The sequence below is a fragment of the Vipera ursinii genome (assembly GCF_947247035.1).
Source record: "Vipera ursinii genome assembly, chromosome: 1".
NCBI classification, from domain to species: domain Eukaryota; kingdom Metazoa; phylum Chordata; class Lepidosauria; order Squamata; family Viperidae; genus Vipera; species Vipera ursinii.
In genome coordinates this window covers 353,365,550-353,380,992 of record NC_139512.1, presented here as the reverse complement: position 1 = coordinate 353,380,992, position 15,443 = coordinate 353,365,550, and the positions used below count along the sequence as shown (strand labels likewise).

General features: G+C 45.6%; 1 protein-coding gene across 1 annotated transcript in view; it reads right to left on the bottom strand.

The window, feature by feature from the left end:
• Positions 1–687: 687 nt before the first annotated feature.
• INTS2 (integrator complex subunit 2) overlaps positions 688–15,443 on the bottom strand; it is a 63,929-nt gene continuing 49,173 nt past the window's right edge. Inside the window, exons 21-25 of the mRNA XM_083379666.1 lie at positions 12,492–12,788; positions 11,152–11,259; positions 8,823–8,928; positions 5,808–5,984; positions 688–3,126 (exon numbers count right to left, since the gene is read on the bottom strand). Of these exons, the coding sequence (XP_083235792.1) occupies positions 2,960–3,126; positions 5,808–5,984; positions 8,823–8,928; positions 11,152–11,259; positions 12,492–12,788 (855 nt within the window). The 3' untranslated portion in view covers positions 688–2,959. The remainder of the gene's footprint in view (positions 3,127–5,807; positions 5,985–8,822; positions 8,929–11,151; positions 11,260–12,491; positions 12,789–15,443) is intronic.

Sequence of the window (15,443 nt, the reverse complement as noted above, 5' to 3'; positions counted from 1 at the left end):
AGCTGAAGACTTAAGATTGGGGTGATGGCGCGCGTGCCGAGAGGGCTCTGTGTGCCACCTCTGGCACACGTGCCATAGACTCGCCACCACAGCCCTATACCATTTCAGACAAATGGCTGTCCAGTCTCTTCTTAAAAACTTCCCGTATTGGAGCATTCACATCTTCTGGAGGAAGGTTGTTCCACTGGTTAATTGTTCTCACTGTCAGGAAATTTCTCCTTAGTTCTAGGTTGCTTCTCTCCTTGATTAGTTTCCATCCGTTGCTTCTTGTCCTGCCTACAGGCACTTTGGAGAACAGCTTGACTCCCTCTTTTTTGGGGCAGCCCCTGAGATATTGGAACGCTGCTATCATGTCCCCCACCTCATCCTTCTCTTCATTAAACTAGACATTCCCAATTCCAGCAACCGTTCTTGATATGTTTTAGCCTCCAGTCCCCCAATCATCTTTGTTGCTCTGCTCTGTACTCTTTCTAGAGTCTCAACATCTTTTTTACATCTTGATCTCCAAGGACTAAGTGTTTATTTGGAAACAGGAGCAGCCTTCTCAAGATGTGTTTAGTGCAGACCTTCTACATGTCTGAAAATGTTGGGGGGGGGGGTCCCTGTTCCCGCAAACTTCCAATATTTCCTCTCTTGTGTGAGTTAGATCTGTTTGAATACATAAGAATCCCCATACAGAGAATCTGCTGACTGTACAAGAGACATTGGTGTCTTTTTTAAAAAAAATGAATAGAAAAAGTACAGCTGTTTATACAGTAAGAAACATATTCTTTCCAATGAATCTCTTTGAAATTGAATGCTTATCAATTACAGGTTAAAACACGGCAGCCATCTTGAAACTGCAGCAATGGAAACAACAACTGTGTACAAATATTACATCGCTATCCACAAGACACCTATCTCTATGATAAAAACGACATTCTAATGCATGTTGATAATACATCCAAAACAAGATAAAAATATTGCTTTGTAGCACTGACATTAGCCATCTCAGCAAAATTATGCCAAAGTATCCGAAGGCCAAAATTATTTGGACTTTTTGAGGAACCAGATCTAACAGTTTTAGACTCTCAGCTGGCCGAGGATTGATTCTTATACCATATACGGTAACTTGAATAATCCTCTTCTATTAAGGTAACATATTTGTGTTTTGTTCTTCAATCATTAAAACACACACACAGAGACACACAATACCCCCAAACATCCACAGCTGTCAAAGACTATGCTCCAAGTAATGGATAAAGGCACAATTGATTAGAAATTATCTTCGTAGATATACTTAGCAAACTAAGACTAGCCAGATTTGCCTTCTCCCAAAAAATCTCTTGCTCATTTCAAAACTGTCGATATCAGTTGATGACCACATCATAAATATCTTTTAATTCTTGACTGGAAACGAATATTATTACGTTTTTGTAGATGTGAAAAAAAATGGTGTTTGGGCAGACTGGCCAACGATAAAGAGACATTATTATGGCGGACAGGAGTTAGGCTGGCAATACCTGGAGGGCCAAAAGCTTCCCACGCCAACTCATAAACGTGCTGATTTTTCTGGCATATAAATCAATCTGGCATGCCGGCTGGGGAATTCTGGGAGTTGATGTCCACACACCTTAAAAGTTGCTAAGTTTGAGAAAGACTGCTCTCTTTCATACCTTGGTTTTGCGGAAAGAAAGGAGGAAGGGATAAGAAAAGCCTAACCCAGCTCTTGTGAAATTGTATTTTAAAGCTGCTTCCCACCCCCCACCCCCCACAACACCATTTAAAAAGAATAAAAACGGATTTCAAGGATCTGCTTAGAAACTCTTTCCCTTCCAAGCAAGTGAAAGTCGTGCTCCCTCCCAATTTTCAAAGGGGGGGTTAAGCTTTTTCTACTTTGCAGAAACAAACACGTATTTATTGCTCTTCGGCCTCCTCGTCTAGCTTAAAAGCTGGAGGCTCTTTAGTCCCTTCCTTCCCTATTCGCCGTTTCAGATTTTACGACCACTAGATAAGTACAGTTCACGCAAGCGCAAACAGTCCTCGACTTACAACCATTCCTTTAGCGACCGTTCAAAATTACAACGGCACTGAAAAAAAACTTGCGTTTTTCACACTGATGACCATTGCAACATCTCCGCGGTCACGGGATCGAAATGTGGACTTTTGGCAACTGGCATGTCCGGGGACCATATGATCCCCCTGTTGCGACCTTCTGACAAGCCAACTCAATAGGGGAAGCCGGATTCACCTTACAACCGTGTAAACTTAACAAGAGCAGTGATTCACCTAACTACTAGACAGGTTGTAAAAGTGGGCAAAACAGAACAACTGTCTTGCTTAGTGATGGAAATGTTGGGCTCGGCTGTGGTTGGAAGTCCAAGAGTGCCTGTAAAATAGGTAGCTTCCTCAAAATGGCATGTCCATAATCTTTCTTTCTTTTTAGCTGGTTTCACAGCCCCACAACACTTTACGGGACTGTCCTAAGTCATTTCCACAGATTAAGGTTTTATCTGAAACTTAACCTTTTCAGCTTTAATCCAAGATACGATGGAGTCAGGTGAAGAAATATAAGACCTTTTTTTTTTTACAAAAGGTCAATCCAATTCTGCCAAAGATGTTACATTATCCATTGGCAATCATTGTTTGCCTGGCCTTCTCTTTGGAACGCAAGGAAACCTGGATTCCCAACGCAGGGGAAAGGGTAACACCAGACCAGCTTCCCCTGCCCCTTGACCCATGCTCCTCTTTCTCAGAATCTCCAGCCAGGGTGGTTGTCTGAAGAGGTCTGGCTGGACAAAACAGATCTTAATCATCTCTAGTCAACCTTTCTCTGAAAACAGCTGTTGTGTTGACTTGAGGTTAGTGTCCCTGCAGTGAGAAACGCTCCACGTGTTTCTGGACAATCCTTGGTTTTGACGCTAGGCAAAAACCCGCAGACATCCCACGCTGGGTGACCAGCCAACCGATCCAGATGTGTTTAAACGGCACCGACGCTCATATTAATGATCTCGACGAAGGTATTTTCGATGCAGTGGCAAAGCTGGACATTGGGGTCTGTGCTGGTGGTCCCTCCTCCGGGCTTGTGAGTCAGATTCTTCGGAAGCCTCACGTGTTCGGTGGGTTTTTCCTTCAGTTGCTGGAGGCCTAAGAGATCATTCATGGCGGGAAAAAACAAAAAGGACAAAAGTTAAAAGGCGGAGAGTAGAAAGGCTTGGATGAAGTTAGGCACATAGGATGTCCATCAGCATGGAAAAAGCAAGGACAACCAAACGTAAGTGTGTTCCCGGTAGCTGGTCCTGAAAGTTGGGAGTTTAAAAAAGCAAGACGGGAAGAAAATCGATTTGTTTGAGCTGTGGTGCAGGAGAAGGCCCATGCGTATTCCCTGGACAGCAAAGGAGACTTAACAAGCAAGTACTGGAGCGCATAACACCAGACGTGTCTCTGGAAGGGGAAAAAAAATATATCACAAAACTGCGTCTCTCTTACTTTGGCCGTGTCGTGCAGGGGGATTCACCGGAGAAAGCAATTATGTTGGGGAGAGTTAGTGGTAAAAGCAAAGCAGGCAGGCAGCAAAGAACACGGTGGCTGGATGCCAACAAAACGGACACCAGGCAGAGCATAGACCAGGGGTAGGCAAGCTCGGCTCTTTTGTGACTCGCGGACTTCAACTCCCAGAATTCCTGAGCCAGCCATGCTGAGGAGAAAGAGAGAGGTTTCCATGCTGAGCCATGCTGGCTCAGGAATTCTGGGAGTTGAAGTCCACGAGTCACAAAAGGGCCAAGGTGGCCTACCCCTGTCCTAGGCCTTGGCCGCTTTATGACTCATGGACTTCAACTCCCAGAATTCCTGAGCCAGCCATGCTGAGGAGAAAGGGAGAGGTTTCCATGCTGAGCCATGCTGGCTCAGGAATTCTGGGAGTTGAAGTCCACGAGTCATAAGAGAGCCAAGGTTGCCTACCCCTGGCCTAGAACAACTCAAAGAAGCAGTGCAAGATGGGAAGATGTGGCCCACAGAATCGCCAGACATGACTGAATGGGTAACGTTATCATCATCCATCGGCAGATTAGCCCAGAGTTTGGGAAAGTGGGAAGATTGAGAGAGTCCAGAGATGGGCAATAAAAACGGTGCAAGGTCTAAGGCAGTGGTGGAAAACCTTTTAGAGACCGAGTGCCCAAACTGCAACCCAAAACCCACTTATGTATCGTCGGGTGCCGGGTGGGCGTGGCCCATTGGGTGGGCATGGCCTATTGGGTGGGTGTGGCCAATGGGGTGGGCATGGCCCATTGGGTAGGCATGGCTGCAGTGGTAACGGCAGACCGGGTGGGTCTAAAAACTTCAATCCATCAATTCCAACTTTGCAAGATCTTTTTTTCCCACAAGGTTGAAATTGATTGATTGAACCTTTTTTTTTTGCACACGGTGGCGGAGGCTTAAACCGAAAAGGTTTTATAAAACCCAGCTTGAAGGCCTAGGACTGGGATGACGGTGTGCGTGCCCACAGAGAGGGCTCTGTGTGCCACCTGTGGCACACGTGCCATAGGTTCGCCACCACAGGACTAAGGGATAAAAATATCAGGAGACTGGAGCATCAGACGATGTACAGCCTGAAGAGCATAAGAGGCCACATGATCAAAACCTTTAAATATATGAGTAGCATTTAGGTTTATATACTGTCCTCATAGCGCTTCACAGCACTCTCTGGCTTGTTTACGATGTAGAAGCATTATTTGCATACCAATCTGGGTCCTCATTTTACCGACCTCGGAAGGAGGGAAGGCTGAGTCAACCTTGAGCCAGTCAGGATTGAACTACTGGCAGTGGGTAGAGTCAGCCTGCAATACTGCATTCTAACCACTGCACCACCCTAGGAAGGAAGGGAGGAAGGGAGGGAGGGAGGGAGGAAAGAGAAAAGGGAGGGAGAGAAAGGAGGGAGGGAAGGAGAAAAGGGAGGGATAGAAAGAAAGAAGGGAAGGAAGCAATAGCAATAGCACTTAGACTTATATGCTGCTTCGCAGTGCTTTACAGCCCTCTCTAAGTGTTTACAGAGTCAGTATATTGCACCCAACAATCTGGGCCCTCATTTTACTGACCTCGGAAGGATAGAAGGCTGAGTCAACTCTGAGCCGGTCAGGATCGAACTCCCGGCAGTGGGCAGAGTCAGCCTGCAATACTGCATTCTAACCAGGGCTCATAAAGGGGGGAATAAGACTCTAGAAGGCAGCATTTTCAACATTAAGCGCAAATCAAGAACATGGGGACATACCCTCAAAGTGACAGGAGGGAAGTTCAAAAGTCACGTTAGAAAGGATGACGTCACAGAAAGAATAGCGGGAGCGTGGAACCAGCTTCCAGCGGAGGTACAGAGAGTCCTCAACTTACGACCACAATTGAACCCAGAATTTCCACTGCTAAGCAAATCGGTCATTAAGTGACTCTTGCTCCATTTTATGACCTTTTTTTGCAACAGTTGTTCAGTGAATCCCTGCGGTTGTTAAGTTAGTAACAAGGTTGTTAAGTGGCCCCAGCTTCCCCCACTGACTATGCTTGTGAGAAAGTCGCAAAAGGGGATCACACGATGCCCGGGGACACTGCCGCCGTCATAAATATGAGTCAGAATATTGATTATGTGACCCTGGGGATGCTGCTATGGCTGTTAAGTGTGTAAAAATGATTGTGAGTCATTTTTCCCCCCAGTGATGCTGTATCTTTGAACGATCACTAAATGAACTGCTGTAAGTCGAGGACGACCTGTACTACAACTGAAGGAGCCAGGACACGCCCGAGGCAAGCCGAGGAGGCTGAAACCATTGGACACGATGGCTTACGTGTAATAATTGGATCAAAGTCCCTCGTCTCGGTGGCAACATCCGAAGCGCAAACTTGTCCGATCTGAATGAGCAGCGCCATGATGTCTTCGTATAGCGGAGGGAAGGCTTGGCAGAAGGAGACCAGGCAAGGAAGGGTTGGCATAAAGAATGTGTAACGCTTGGCCTCGGTGAGAACTGTTGAGACAACAGGAACATTGTCTGTGCTACTCCGCACGAACCAGGAAGAGGGCGGAGAAAACATCGGCAGACCCTTCACATCCTGGACATAGTCTATTTCGACTTCTCCCCCCCTCCCCCTCGGAACGCCGCTGTAGGGCACTGCATGCCAAAACAACCAAACCTAAAGACAGTCCCCCCACCGCCCCCATCGCTCTGCTGAACACGTCATTCCCGCAGTATTGTCTCATTCCACATCTTCTCACGTCTTCTCATATTTCCAACTCTCTTCTCCTATTGCTTTCTTATGATTTATCAGTTGTTGTTTGTGACTTATGATTAATGATTGTAATTATGATTGTGATCAATGACCTATTACTTGCTGTTTATATGGCTGCTGTGGGCGTTTGCAGCGGAGACAAATTCCTTGTGTGTCTGTTCACACTTGGCCAATAAAGAATTCTATTCCTATTCCTATTCCTGTTCTGTTCTATTCTATTCTATATAAAGATTTTATTCTATTCTGTTCTGTTCTCAATAAAGATTCTATTCTATTCTCAATAAAGATTCTATTCTATTGTATATTCTATTCTATTCTATTCTATTCTATTCTATTCTATTCTATTCTATTCTATTCTATGCTATGCTATATAAAGATTCTATTCTGTTCTCAATAAAGATTCTATTCTATTCTATTCTATTCTATTCTATTCTATTCTATTCTATTCTATTCTATTCTATTCTATTCTATTCTATTCTATTCTATTCTATTCTGTATAGTCTGGTCTATTCTATTCTATTCTATTCTAATTTTATTTCATTCTATTCTAATCTATTCTAGAGTTTGAAGAAACATGGGAGAATGTCTTTTCTTTCTTTGTTTATAAAATTTATTGGCTGCCCATCTTACTACAAGATAACTTTCAGAAGACAGTTACTTAACTACGGGTAGACCTTGGCTTATGAACACAATTTCCAGCAGTTTCTCTTACTAAGCAAAGCAATTATTAAGTGCGGCATGCCCAATTTTAACGACCTCTTCTGCCATAGTCATAAAATGGGGCAAAACTCAATTAACAGCTGTCTCACTTAACACTGGAAATCTGGGGCTCAATTCGGGTCATAAGCCGAGGACTACCTGTAATACACCATTATACACATGGCCAGACAAAGTCCAACAGGACGAAGGAAATAAATACATACTAATTCCTACATGAGAGACAGTATAAATAGATTAAGAAAAGCACTGGCGCTGGCCGGGACGGGTGAAGTGGGCTTCATGTTCTCCCCATTACAAAGAGAGGTTTGGTTCCAAAAATGCAATCTCACATCAAGAAAGTCCCTTTTGACTTTCCAGCCGTCACTAAATGTCCACAGAGATTCTCAGTCCTCCAGGTCATGGTTGTCCCAAAGGTGCTTTTTCAGGAGGCAAATATACTTTCTTGTTTTTCTTTTGAAGACATTTTGCTTCTCATCCGAGAAGCTTCTTCAACTCTGGCTGGATGGCGGGGAATGGAAGTATTTATACTCCTTGCAGACAGCTGGTCATTTGCATTCCTTTTAGAGAATCCTTGAGGCCACTTGTAGGTTTATCTGTGTCCTCATTTGCGTGACCCTAAGGACACTGTAGTCAAGAAATTAAAAGACGCTTGCTCCTGGGGAGGAAAGCCATGGCAAATCTAGACAGCACCCTAAAAAGCAGAGACATCACCCTGTCAACAAAAGTGCGTATAGTCAAGGCCATGGTCTTCCCAGTTGCAATGTATGGCTGTGAAAGTTGGACCATAAGAAAGGCCGAGCGCCAAAGAATGGAGGCCTTTGAACTATGGTGCTGGAGAAGACTCCTGCGAATCCCTTGGACTGCCAGGTGATCAAACCGGTCAGTCCTAGAGGAGATCAACCCTGACTGCTCTTTAGAAGGCCAGATCCTGAAGCTAAAACTCAAATACTTTGGCCACCTAATGAGAAGGAAGGACTCACTGGAGAAGAGCCTCATGCTGGGAAAGGTTGAGGGCAAGAGAAGAAGGGGACGACAGAGAATGAGGTGGCTGGATGGAGTCACTGAAGCAGTAGGCGTGAGCTTAAAGGGACTGCAGAAGATGGTAGAGGACAGGAAGGCCTGGAGGAACATTGTCCATAGGGCCGCGATGGGTCGGACACGACTTCGCAACTAACAACAACAAAGGACACAGATAAGCCTCCACGTGGCCTCAACGACTCTCTAAAAGAAGGCAAACGACCAGTTGTCTGCAAGGAGCACCACCGTCGCAGTCAGAGCCAAAGAAGCTTCTTGGACGAGAAGCGAAACGTCTTCAAAGAAAAAACAAGTCCAGTTGCCTCCTGAAAAAAGCACCTTTGGGGCCGGCACTGACTAGTTGGCAGTGGTAGATTTTCCAGGGTGCAAAGGCTCGGCAGTTAAAAACGCTGCGTTTGACGGCTGCAAAGCTGACAGCCCAGATTCGAGACCCGAGCACTGGACGATGGGTTGAGCTCCTGTTATTCGCTCCAGCTCCTGCCCAGTCAGCAGCTCGAAAGCATGCAAATGTGAGTAGATAAATAGGTAAAATTTTGGTGGGAAGGTAACAGCGTTTTGTACCCTTAGGCCAGGAGCCCCCAAGCTTGGCCACTTTTAAGACTTGTGGACTTCAACTCTGGGAGTTGAAGTCCACAAGTCTTTAAAGTGGCCAAGTTTGAGAAACCCTGCCTTAGGCGTACAGCCACGCTCGCCATGTGGCTACGAAAAATGTCTTCGAACACTACGCTGGCTCCTTCGGCTAACAAACAGAGGTGAGCACCATGGCCTCTAGAGTCGGACACAATTGGACAGCGGAAACGTTTACCTTTAGCACTGCTTACCTGTCAGGAGCGTTCCCATGACATTGATAGCCAAACGTGCCACGCTGAGGGATTTGGGCAGAGCATACTGAATGCACAAGTAGGAAAGCAACTGGATAGCGAAAATCTGGAAAAAAAAGGGACAACCAAATCTAGAACAGCGGGCAAGAAAGATTCCTAGAAGGATTGAGGCGCCAGAGATGCCTGTGGACATATTTTACCCTAGAACAAGCACACTTATGGTCTGCATTAGAGAATAATAATAAAGTTGGAAGGGACCTTGGAGGTCATCTAGTCCAACCCCTTGCTCAGGCAGGAAACCCTATACCAGGGGTAGGCAACCTTGGCTCTTTTATGACTCGTGGACTTCAACTCCCAGAATTCCTGAGCCAGCCATGCTGAGGAGAAATGGAGAGGCTTCCATGCTGAGCCATGCTGGGTCAGGAATTCTGGGAGTTGAAGTCCATAAGTCATAAAACAGCCAAGGTTGCCTACCCCTGCCCTATACCATTTCAGACAAATGTCCAGTCTTTTCTTAAAAACTTCCAGTGTTGGAGCATTCACCGCTTCTGGAGGCAGATTGTTCTACTGATTAATTGTTCTAACTGTCAGGAAATTCCTCCTTAGTTCCAGGTTGCTTCTCTCTTTGGTGAATGGGGGGGGAACACCTAAATTTATTTATTTATTTATTTATTTATTTATTTATTTGATTTATATACCGCCCTTCTCCTGAAGGACTCAGGGCGGTGTACAGGGCAATAAAATAAGAATACATTAGTTAAATAATTAAAAAATTAAATTAAAATTTTAATTTGGTAAGTAAATAAATAAATAAATACTTTTGACTGATGTATATTTCAAGTATTAGCAATCCTCGACTTACAGCCGATGACTCAGTCTAGGGAGATCCTCAACCCTCCAGCTCATGGTTGTCCCAAAGGTGTTTTTTTTCCAAAAGGCAACTGGACGTTCTTGTTTTTTTTTCCATTGCAAACTTCAGAACTGAAGAAGCTTCTTGGATGAGAAGCAAAGCATTTTCAAGCAAAAAAAACAAAAAACCCAAGGGGGTCCAGTTGCTCTTTTGAAAATGACAGACCCGAAAAAGGGGACTTATGACCCAGATCCAAAGTTCTGACATCGAGATTCCCCACCACCACCACCACATACACACACAGACAGACTCTAGAAAGAGTGCAGAGAAGAGCAACAAAGAGGATCAGGGGACTGGAGGCTAAAACATATAGGGAACGGTTGCTGGAATTGGGTATGTCTAGTTTAATGAAGAGAAGGACTGGGGGTGACATGATAGCAGTGTTCCCATATCTCAGGGGCTGCCCCAAAGAAGAGGGAGTCAAGCTCTTCTCCAAAGCACCTGAAGGCAGGACAAGAAGCAGCGGATGGAAACTAACCAAGGAGAGAAGCAACCTAGAACTAAGGAGAAACATCCAGACAGTTAGAACAATTAATCAGTGGAACAACCTGCCTCCAGAAGCTGTGAATGCTCCAACACTGGAAATTTTTAAGAAGATACTGGACAGCCATTTTTCCGAAATGGTATAGGGTTTCCTGCCTGAGCAGGGGGTTGGACTAGATGACCTCCAAGGTCCCTTCCAACTTTATTATTATTATTGTTGTTGTTGTTTACCCAGTTTATGACCATTATCACTGTTGACTGTAATGGGCAGTCTCCTTTAGGGTCCTGTATTATCCGACATATTTAACTGATGGCACCTTGAGCCCAATGGAGAACCTATGCCATCTCAGACAGGTGACTTGTCTAGCCTCTTCTTAAAAACCTCCAGTGATGGAGCACCCACCATGTCTGGTAGCAAGCTGTTCCACTGGTTAATTGTCCTCACTGTCAGGAAGTTTCTCCTTAATTCCAGGTTGCTTCTCTCCTTGATCAGTTTCCAACCATTGTTGGGAATGTCTGAATCGCAGACCGAATAAAAGCATCATGCCTAAAACCTGTCAAGATGAAGGCAAAAATGCCTCCTCCTCCTTACACACACACACACACACACACACACACACACACACAAAATCTCAGCTCGTTCACCCTACGCATTCTCCCACTGAGAGCCCTTCGAAGGAACATCCTGACCCCGAAGCCTGGGAGGTCTTCCCAGCTTTGCGAAAAGCCAACAAATTTGGGGCCATCCATATTTCTGGTGAAGCCTATTCCAAGAGGAGAGGTGCCAGGAGCCCAAGGTGACCTGCTTCCTGGGGACAGTGCTTCTTCGCCAAGGGGGCCTGGCACACAGCCACTCTTCCAGATTGGGCTGAAAGCAATAAAACCCCTGATCTAAGACCCCAGAGCCACACGTACGGGGAGGAGAAGGGGCGGTACCTGTTTCTCCAGTTCAGGCTGAGCAATCAACTCGGGTATGAAGTCCAGGCAGATATGCATAGAGGGGATGCCAGCCACGGTGAGGGGGAGCAGCTCACAAGGATAGCCCTGTTTGGAGAGAAAGGGACGAAAAAAAAGAGTAGCCCGTATGGATTAGCCGTAAGGCTCGGGATGCCATCAATTAAATATGTCACATAATACAGGACCATAACGGAGACTGCCCATTGCAGTCAACAGTGGTAATAGTCATAAAATGGAAGGGACCTTGGAGGTCATCTCGTCCAACCCCCTGCTCAGGCAGGAAACCCTATGCCATTTCAGACAAATGGATGTCCAGTCTCTTCTTAAAAACTTCCAGTGTTGGAGAATTCACAGCTTCTGGAGGCAAGGAGTTCCACTGGTTAATTGTTCGAACTGTCAGGAAGTTTCTCCTTAGTTCTAGGTTGCTTCCCTCCTTCATCAGTTTCCATCCGTTGTTTCTTGTCCTGCCTTCAGGCGCTTTGGAGAATAGCTTGACTCCCTCTTCTATGTGGTCACCTGTCCCATTTGACAACTGCTACATCTCATGACCGTCATGGGCATAATTGTTGTAACCTGAGAGTTACCTGTAATTATCTGACATATTTACTGTGTTTCCCCGGGTCTTAATTTTTGCTCCAAAAGACACATTAGGGCTTATTTTCCAGCTAGGGCTTATATTCAGGGAAATACGGTACTAAATGCGTCCATCTGGCTGACGATCTGAACTGGGGCTTATTTTGGGGGTGGGGTTTATATTACGAGCGTCCTGGAAAATTAGGCTGGAGCTTATTTCCCGGTTGGGTCTTATTTTCAGGGAAACATGGTAATTAAGGGCACCTCAAGCTCAAGTCTTTGACCTCTGGTGCTGGAGAAGACTCTTGCCAGTCCCTTGGACTGCAAGGCGATCAAACCGGTCAGTCCTAGAGGAGATCAATCCTGATTGCTCTTTAGAAGGCCAGATCCTGAAGCTAAAACTCAAATCCTTTGGCCACCTAATGAGAAGGAAGGACTCACCGGAGAAGAGCCTCATGCTGGGAAAGGTTGAGGGCAAGAGAAGAAGGGGACGACAGAGAATGAGGTGGCTGGATGGAGTCACTGAAGCAGGAGGCGAGAGCTTAAATGGACTCCAGAAGATCGTAGAGGACAGGAAGGCCTGGAGGAACGTTGTCTATAGGGTCGCGATGGGTCGGACACGACTTCGCAACTAACAACAACAAGCTCAAGTGCGAAGAAAACCAGGAAAGACTCAGGGAAGCTTCAGCCTCGGAATGGGCACCCAGCTTCTCCAAAGGGCCTCTTGTAAAATAGCCAACACGCACCTGGAAGTGAACCAGCTTAGCGATGTTGGGATCGGCGATGAACATCTGGTGCACCAGACAGCAGACCAGACACTGGACCTCCCGCAAGTTGCAGAGAAGGCTGTCTTCTACTCCCTCCCCCTCTCCGTCTTCCTTCTCCTCCTCTTCCTCCTCTTCCTCTTTGGGCTGCATTTTTTGAGGACCGCGTTCAGCGGTTCCCAGCTGGCTCATCAGCAATCTGCTGGACTTGCTACCTGGAGACGTTTCTTCTTCCAAAGGCAAGCAAACCTCCAGAAGGATCTGCACCGCAGCACTGTCCTGGAAGAAGGCAAGTCAGGAGACGGTGAGTTCTAGTTTCACCTTAGGCACTAAAGCCAGATGGGTGACTTTAAGTCAATCGCCAGGAAAGGGGGAGTTCTAGTCCCACCTTAGGCGTGAAAGCCGGCTAAGTGACTGAAGCCAATCTCCAGGAGATGGTGAGTTCTAGTCCCACCTTAGGCGTGAAAGCTGGCTAAGTGACTGAAGCCAATCACCAGGAGATGGTGAGTTCTAGTTCCACCTTAGGCGTGAAAGCCAGATGGGTGACTTGAGCCAATCACCAGGAGACAGTGAGTTCTAGTTCTGCCTTAGGCATGAAAGCCAGATGGGGGACTTTGGGTCAACCGCCAGGTAAGGGTGAGTTTTAATTCCACCGTAGGCATGAAAGCCAACTGGGCGACTTGGGCCAATTGCTCTTTCTCAGCGCAACCCAACTCACTGAATTGTTGTTGTAAGGAAAATAGGAGAAAGAAGGTTGTTAATTATGTTTGTTGTCTTAAGATACTTATAAAGTAATAAAGGCCTGAGCATGCTTGTTTTCTTGCAGATGTTTCACTACCCAAACTAGGTAACATCATCAGTGCTTGTAGGGAATGGGGTTTGCTCTCATTTTATATTCTAGTGGCTTGTTCTGTCAGCATTGGTGGGGGTGGTCTTGGAGGTTCTTCATTTCGCCTGTTTAGTGTTACCTTGTTTGGCAGTTCCTTGATTGGGACATTGTTTACGTGAGGAATAGGAATAGGAATAGGAGTACAGTAGAGTAGAACAGAACGTAATGGAATAGAATAGAACAGAATGGAATGGAATAGAATAGAATAAAATAGAATAGAATAGAATAGAATAATAAAAGAATGGAATGGAGGAATAGAATAGAGTAGAGTAGAACAGAATAATGAAAGAATGGAATGGAATGGAATGGAATGGAATGGAATGGAATGGAATGGAATGGAATGGAATGGAATGGAATGGAATGGAATGGAATGGAATAGAATAGAATAGAATAGAATAGAATAGAATAGAATAGAATAGAATAGAATAGAATAGAATAGAATAGAATAGAATAGAATAGAATAGAATAATGAAAGAATGGAATGGAGGAATAGAATAGAATAGAGTAGAGTAGAGTAGAGAACAGAATAATGAAAGAATGGAATGAATAGAATAGAATAGAATAGAATAGAATAGAATAGAATAGAATAGAATAGAATAGAATAGAATAGAATAGAATAGAATAGAATAGAATAGAATATAGCTGGAAGGGATCTTGGAGGTCTTGTAGTCCAACCCCCTACTCAGGCGGGAAACCCTATACCTGTGGTGGCGAACCTATGGCACGCGTGCCACAGGTGGCACGCAGAGCCCTCTCTATGGACACGCGCGCCATCACCCCAGTCCTAGGCCTTCAGCTGGGTTTCATAAAACCTTTTTGCTTTAGGCCTCTGCGGTTCAATCAATCAATCAATTTCAACTTCTCACAGAAACAAAAATCTCACAAAGTTGGAATTGATTGATTGAACCTTTTAGTCCCAACCAGTCTGCTGTTACCAACGCAGCCACGCCCACCCAATGGGCCACACCCACCCAATGGGCCATGTCCACCTGGCACCCAATGATACTTAAGTGGGTTTTGGGTTGCAGTTTGGGCACTCGGTCTCCAAAAGGTTCGCCACCACTGCCCTATACCAGGGGTAGGCCTCCTTGGCTCTTTTATGACTCGTGGACTTCAACTCCCAGAATTCCTGAGCTAAGGAAGAAAGGGAGAGTTTCCAAGCTGAGCGATGCCAGCTCAGGAATTCTGGGAGTTGAAGTCCACGAGTCATAAAAGAGCCAAGGTGGCCTATCCCTGCCCTCTACCATTTCAGACAAGTGGTTGTCCGATCTCTTCTTAAAAACTTCCAGTGTTGGAGCATGCACAACTTCTGGAGGCAAGTTGTTCTACTTCTTGATTGTTAGTCTGGTGTTAATCTTGGGAGTTAATCTGGGCTCATCTGGGTGCTAGGGAATTTCTAGAAGCCTGGCACTCTCGCAAATTAGCCATCCACAGACACATAGATATAAACAATATTTACATACTATGCAAAAGACACAATCAACAAGCCAAAAAGGGAACAACAAAAAGACCAAACACACTTCCCCACCAGCACCCAGATGAGCCTAGAGAGCACCAAGGACCCCCTGATTTCAGCAGCTGAGAACGTGCTGTCCTTTGGCTGGCGCACCAAAAGGCCACATTTAAGGGCCAAATTCTGCAACCTTCCCTTGTGGAAGCAGGTGGGACGCAAATCGGCAGCCTTTTGTGCAGAGGGGATAAATGGCTCACTGGATTCTGCATTGGCAGCCAGAAGCAAACCACCAGGAGCTGCATTAACCTAATACAGCTAGTTAGTCCTCAACTTACAACCTCACAAATTTCCGTTGCTAAGCACGGCGGTTGTTAAGCGAGTTTTGCTCCGTTTCACCACCTTTCCTGCCACCGTTGCAAAGTGAATCACGGCAGGTGCTCAGTTAGCCACCCGGCTGTTACCACAAAAAACCTTGTTAAGCATTTGTTCATTAGTAACACGGTTGTTAAGTGAAACTGGCTTCCCCAATGACTTTGGTTGCAAAAGGGGATCACGTGACACACACACACCCCGGGACATTGCCACCGTCGTC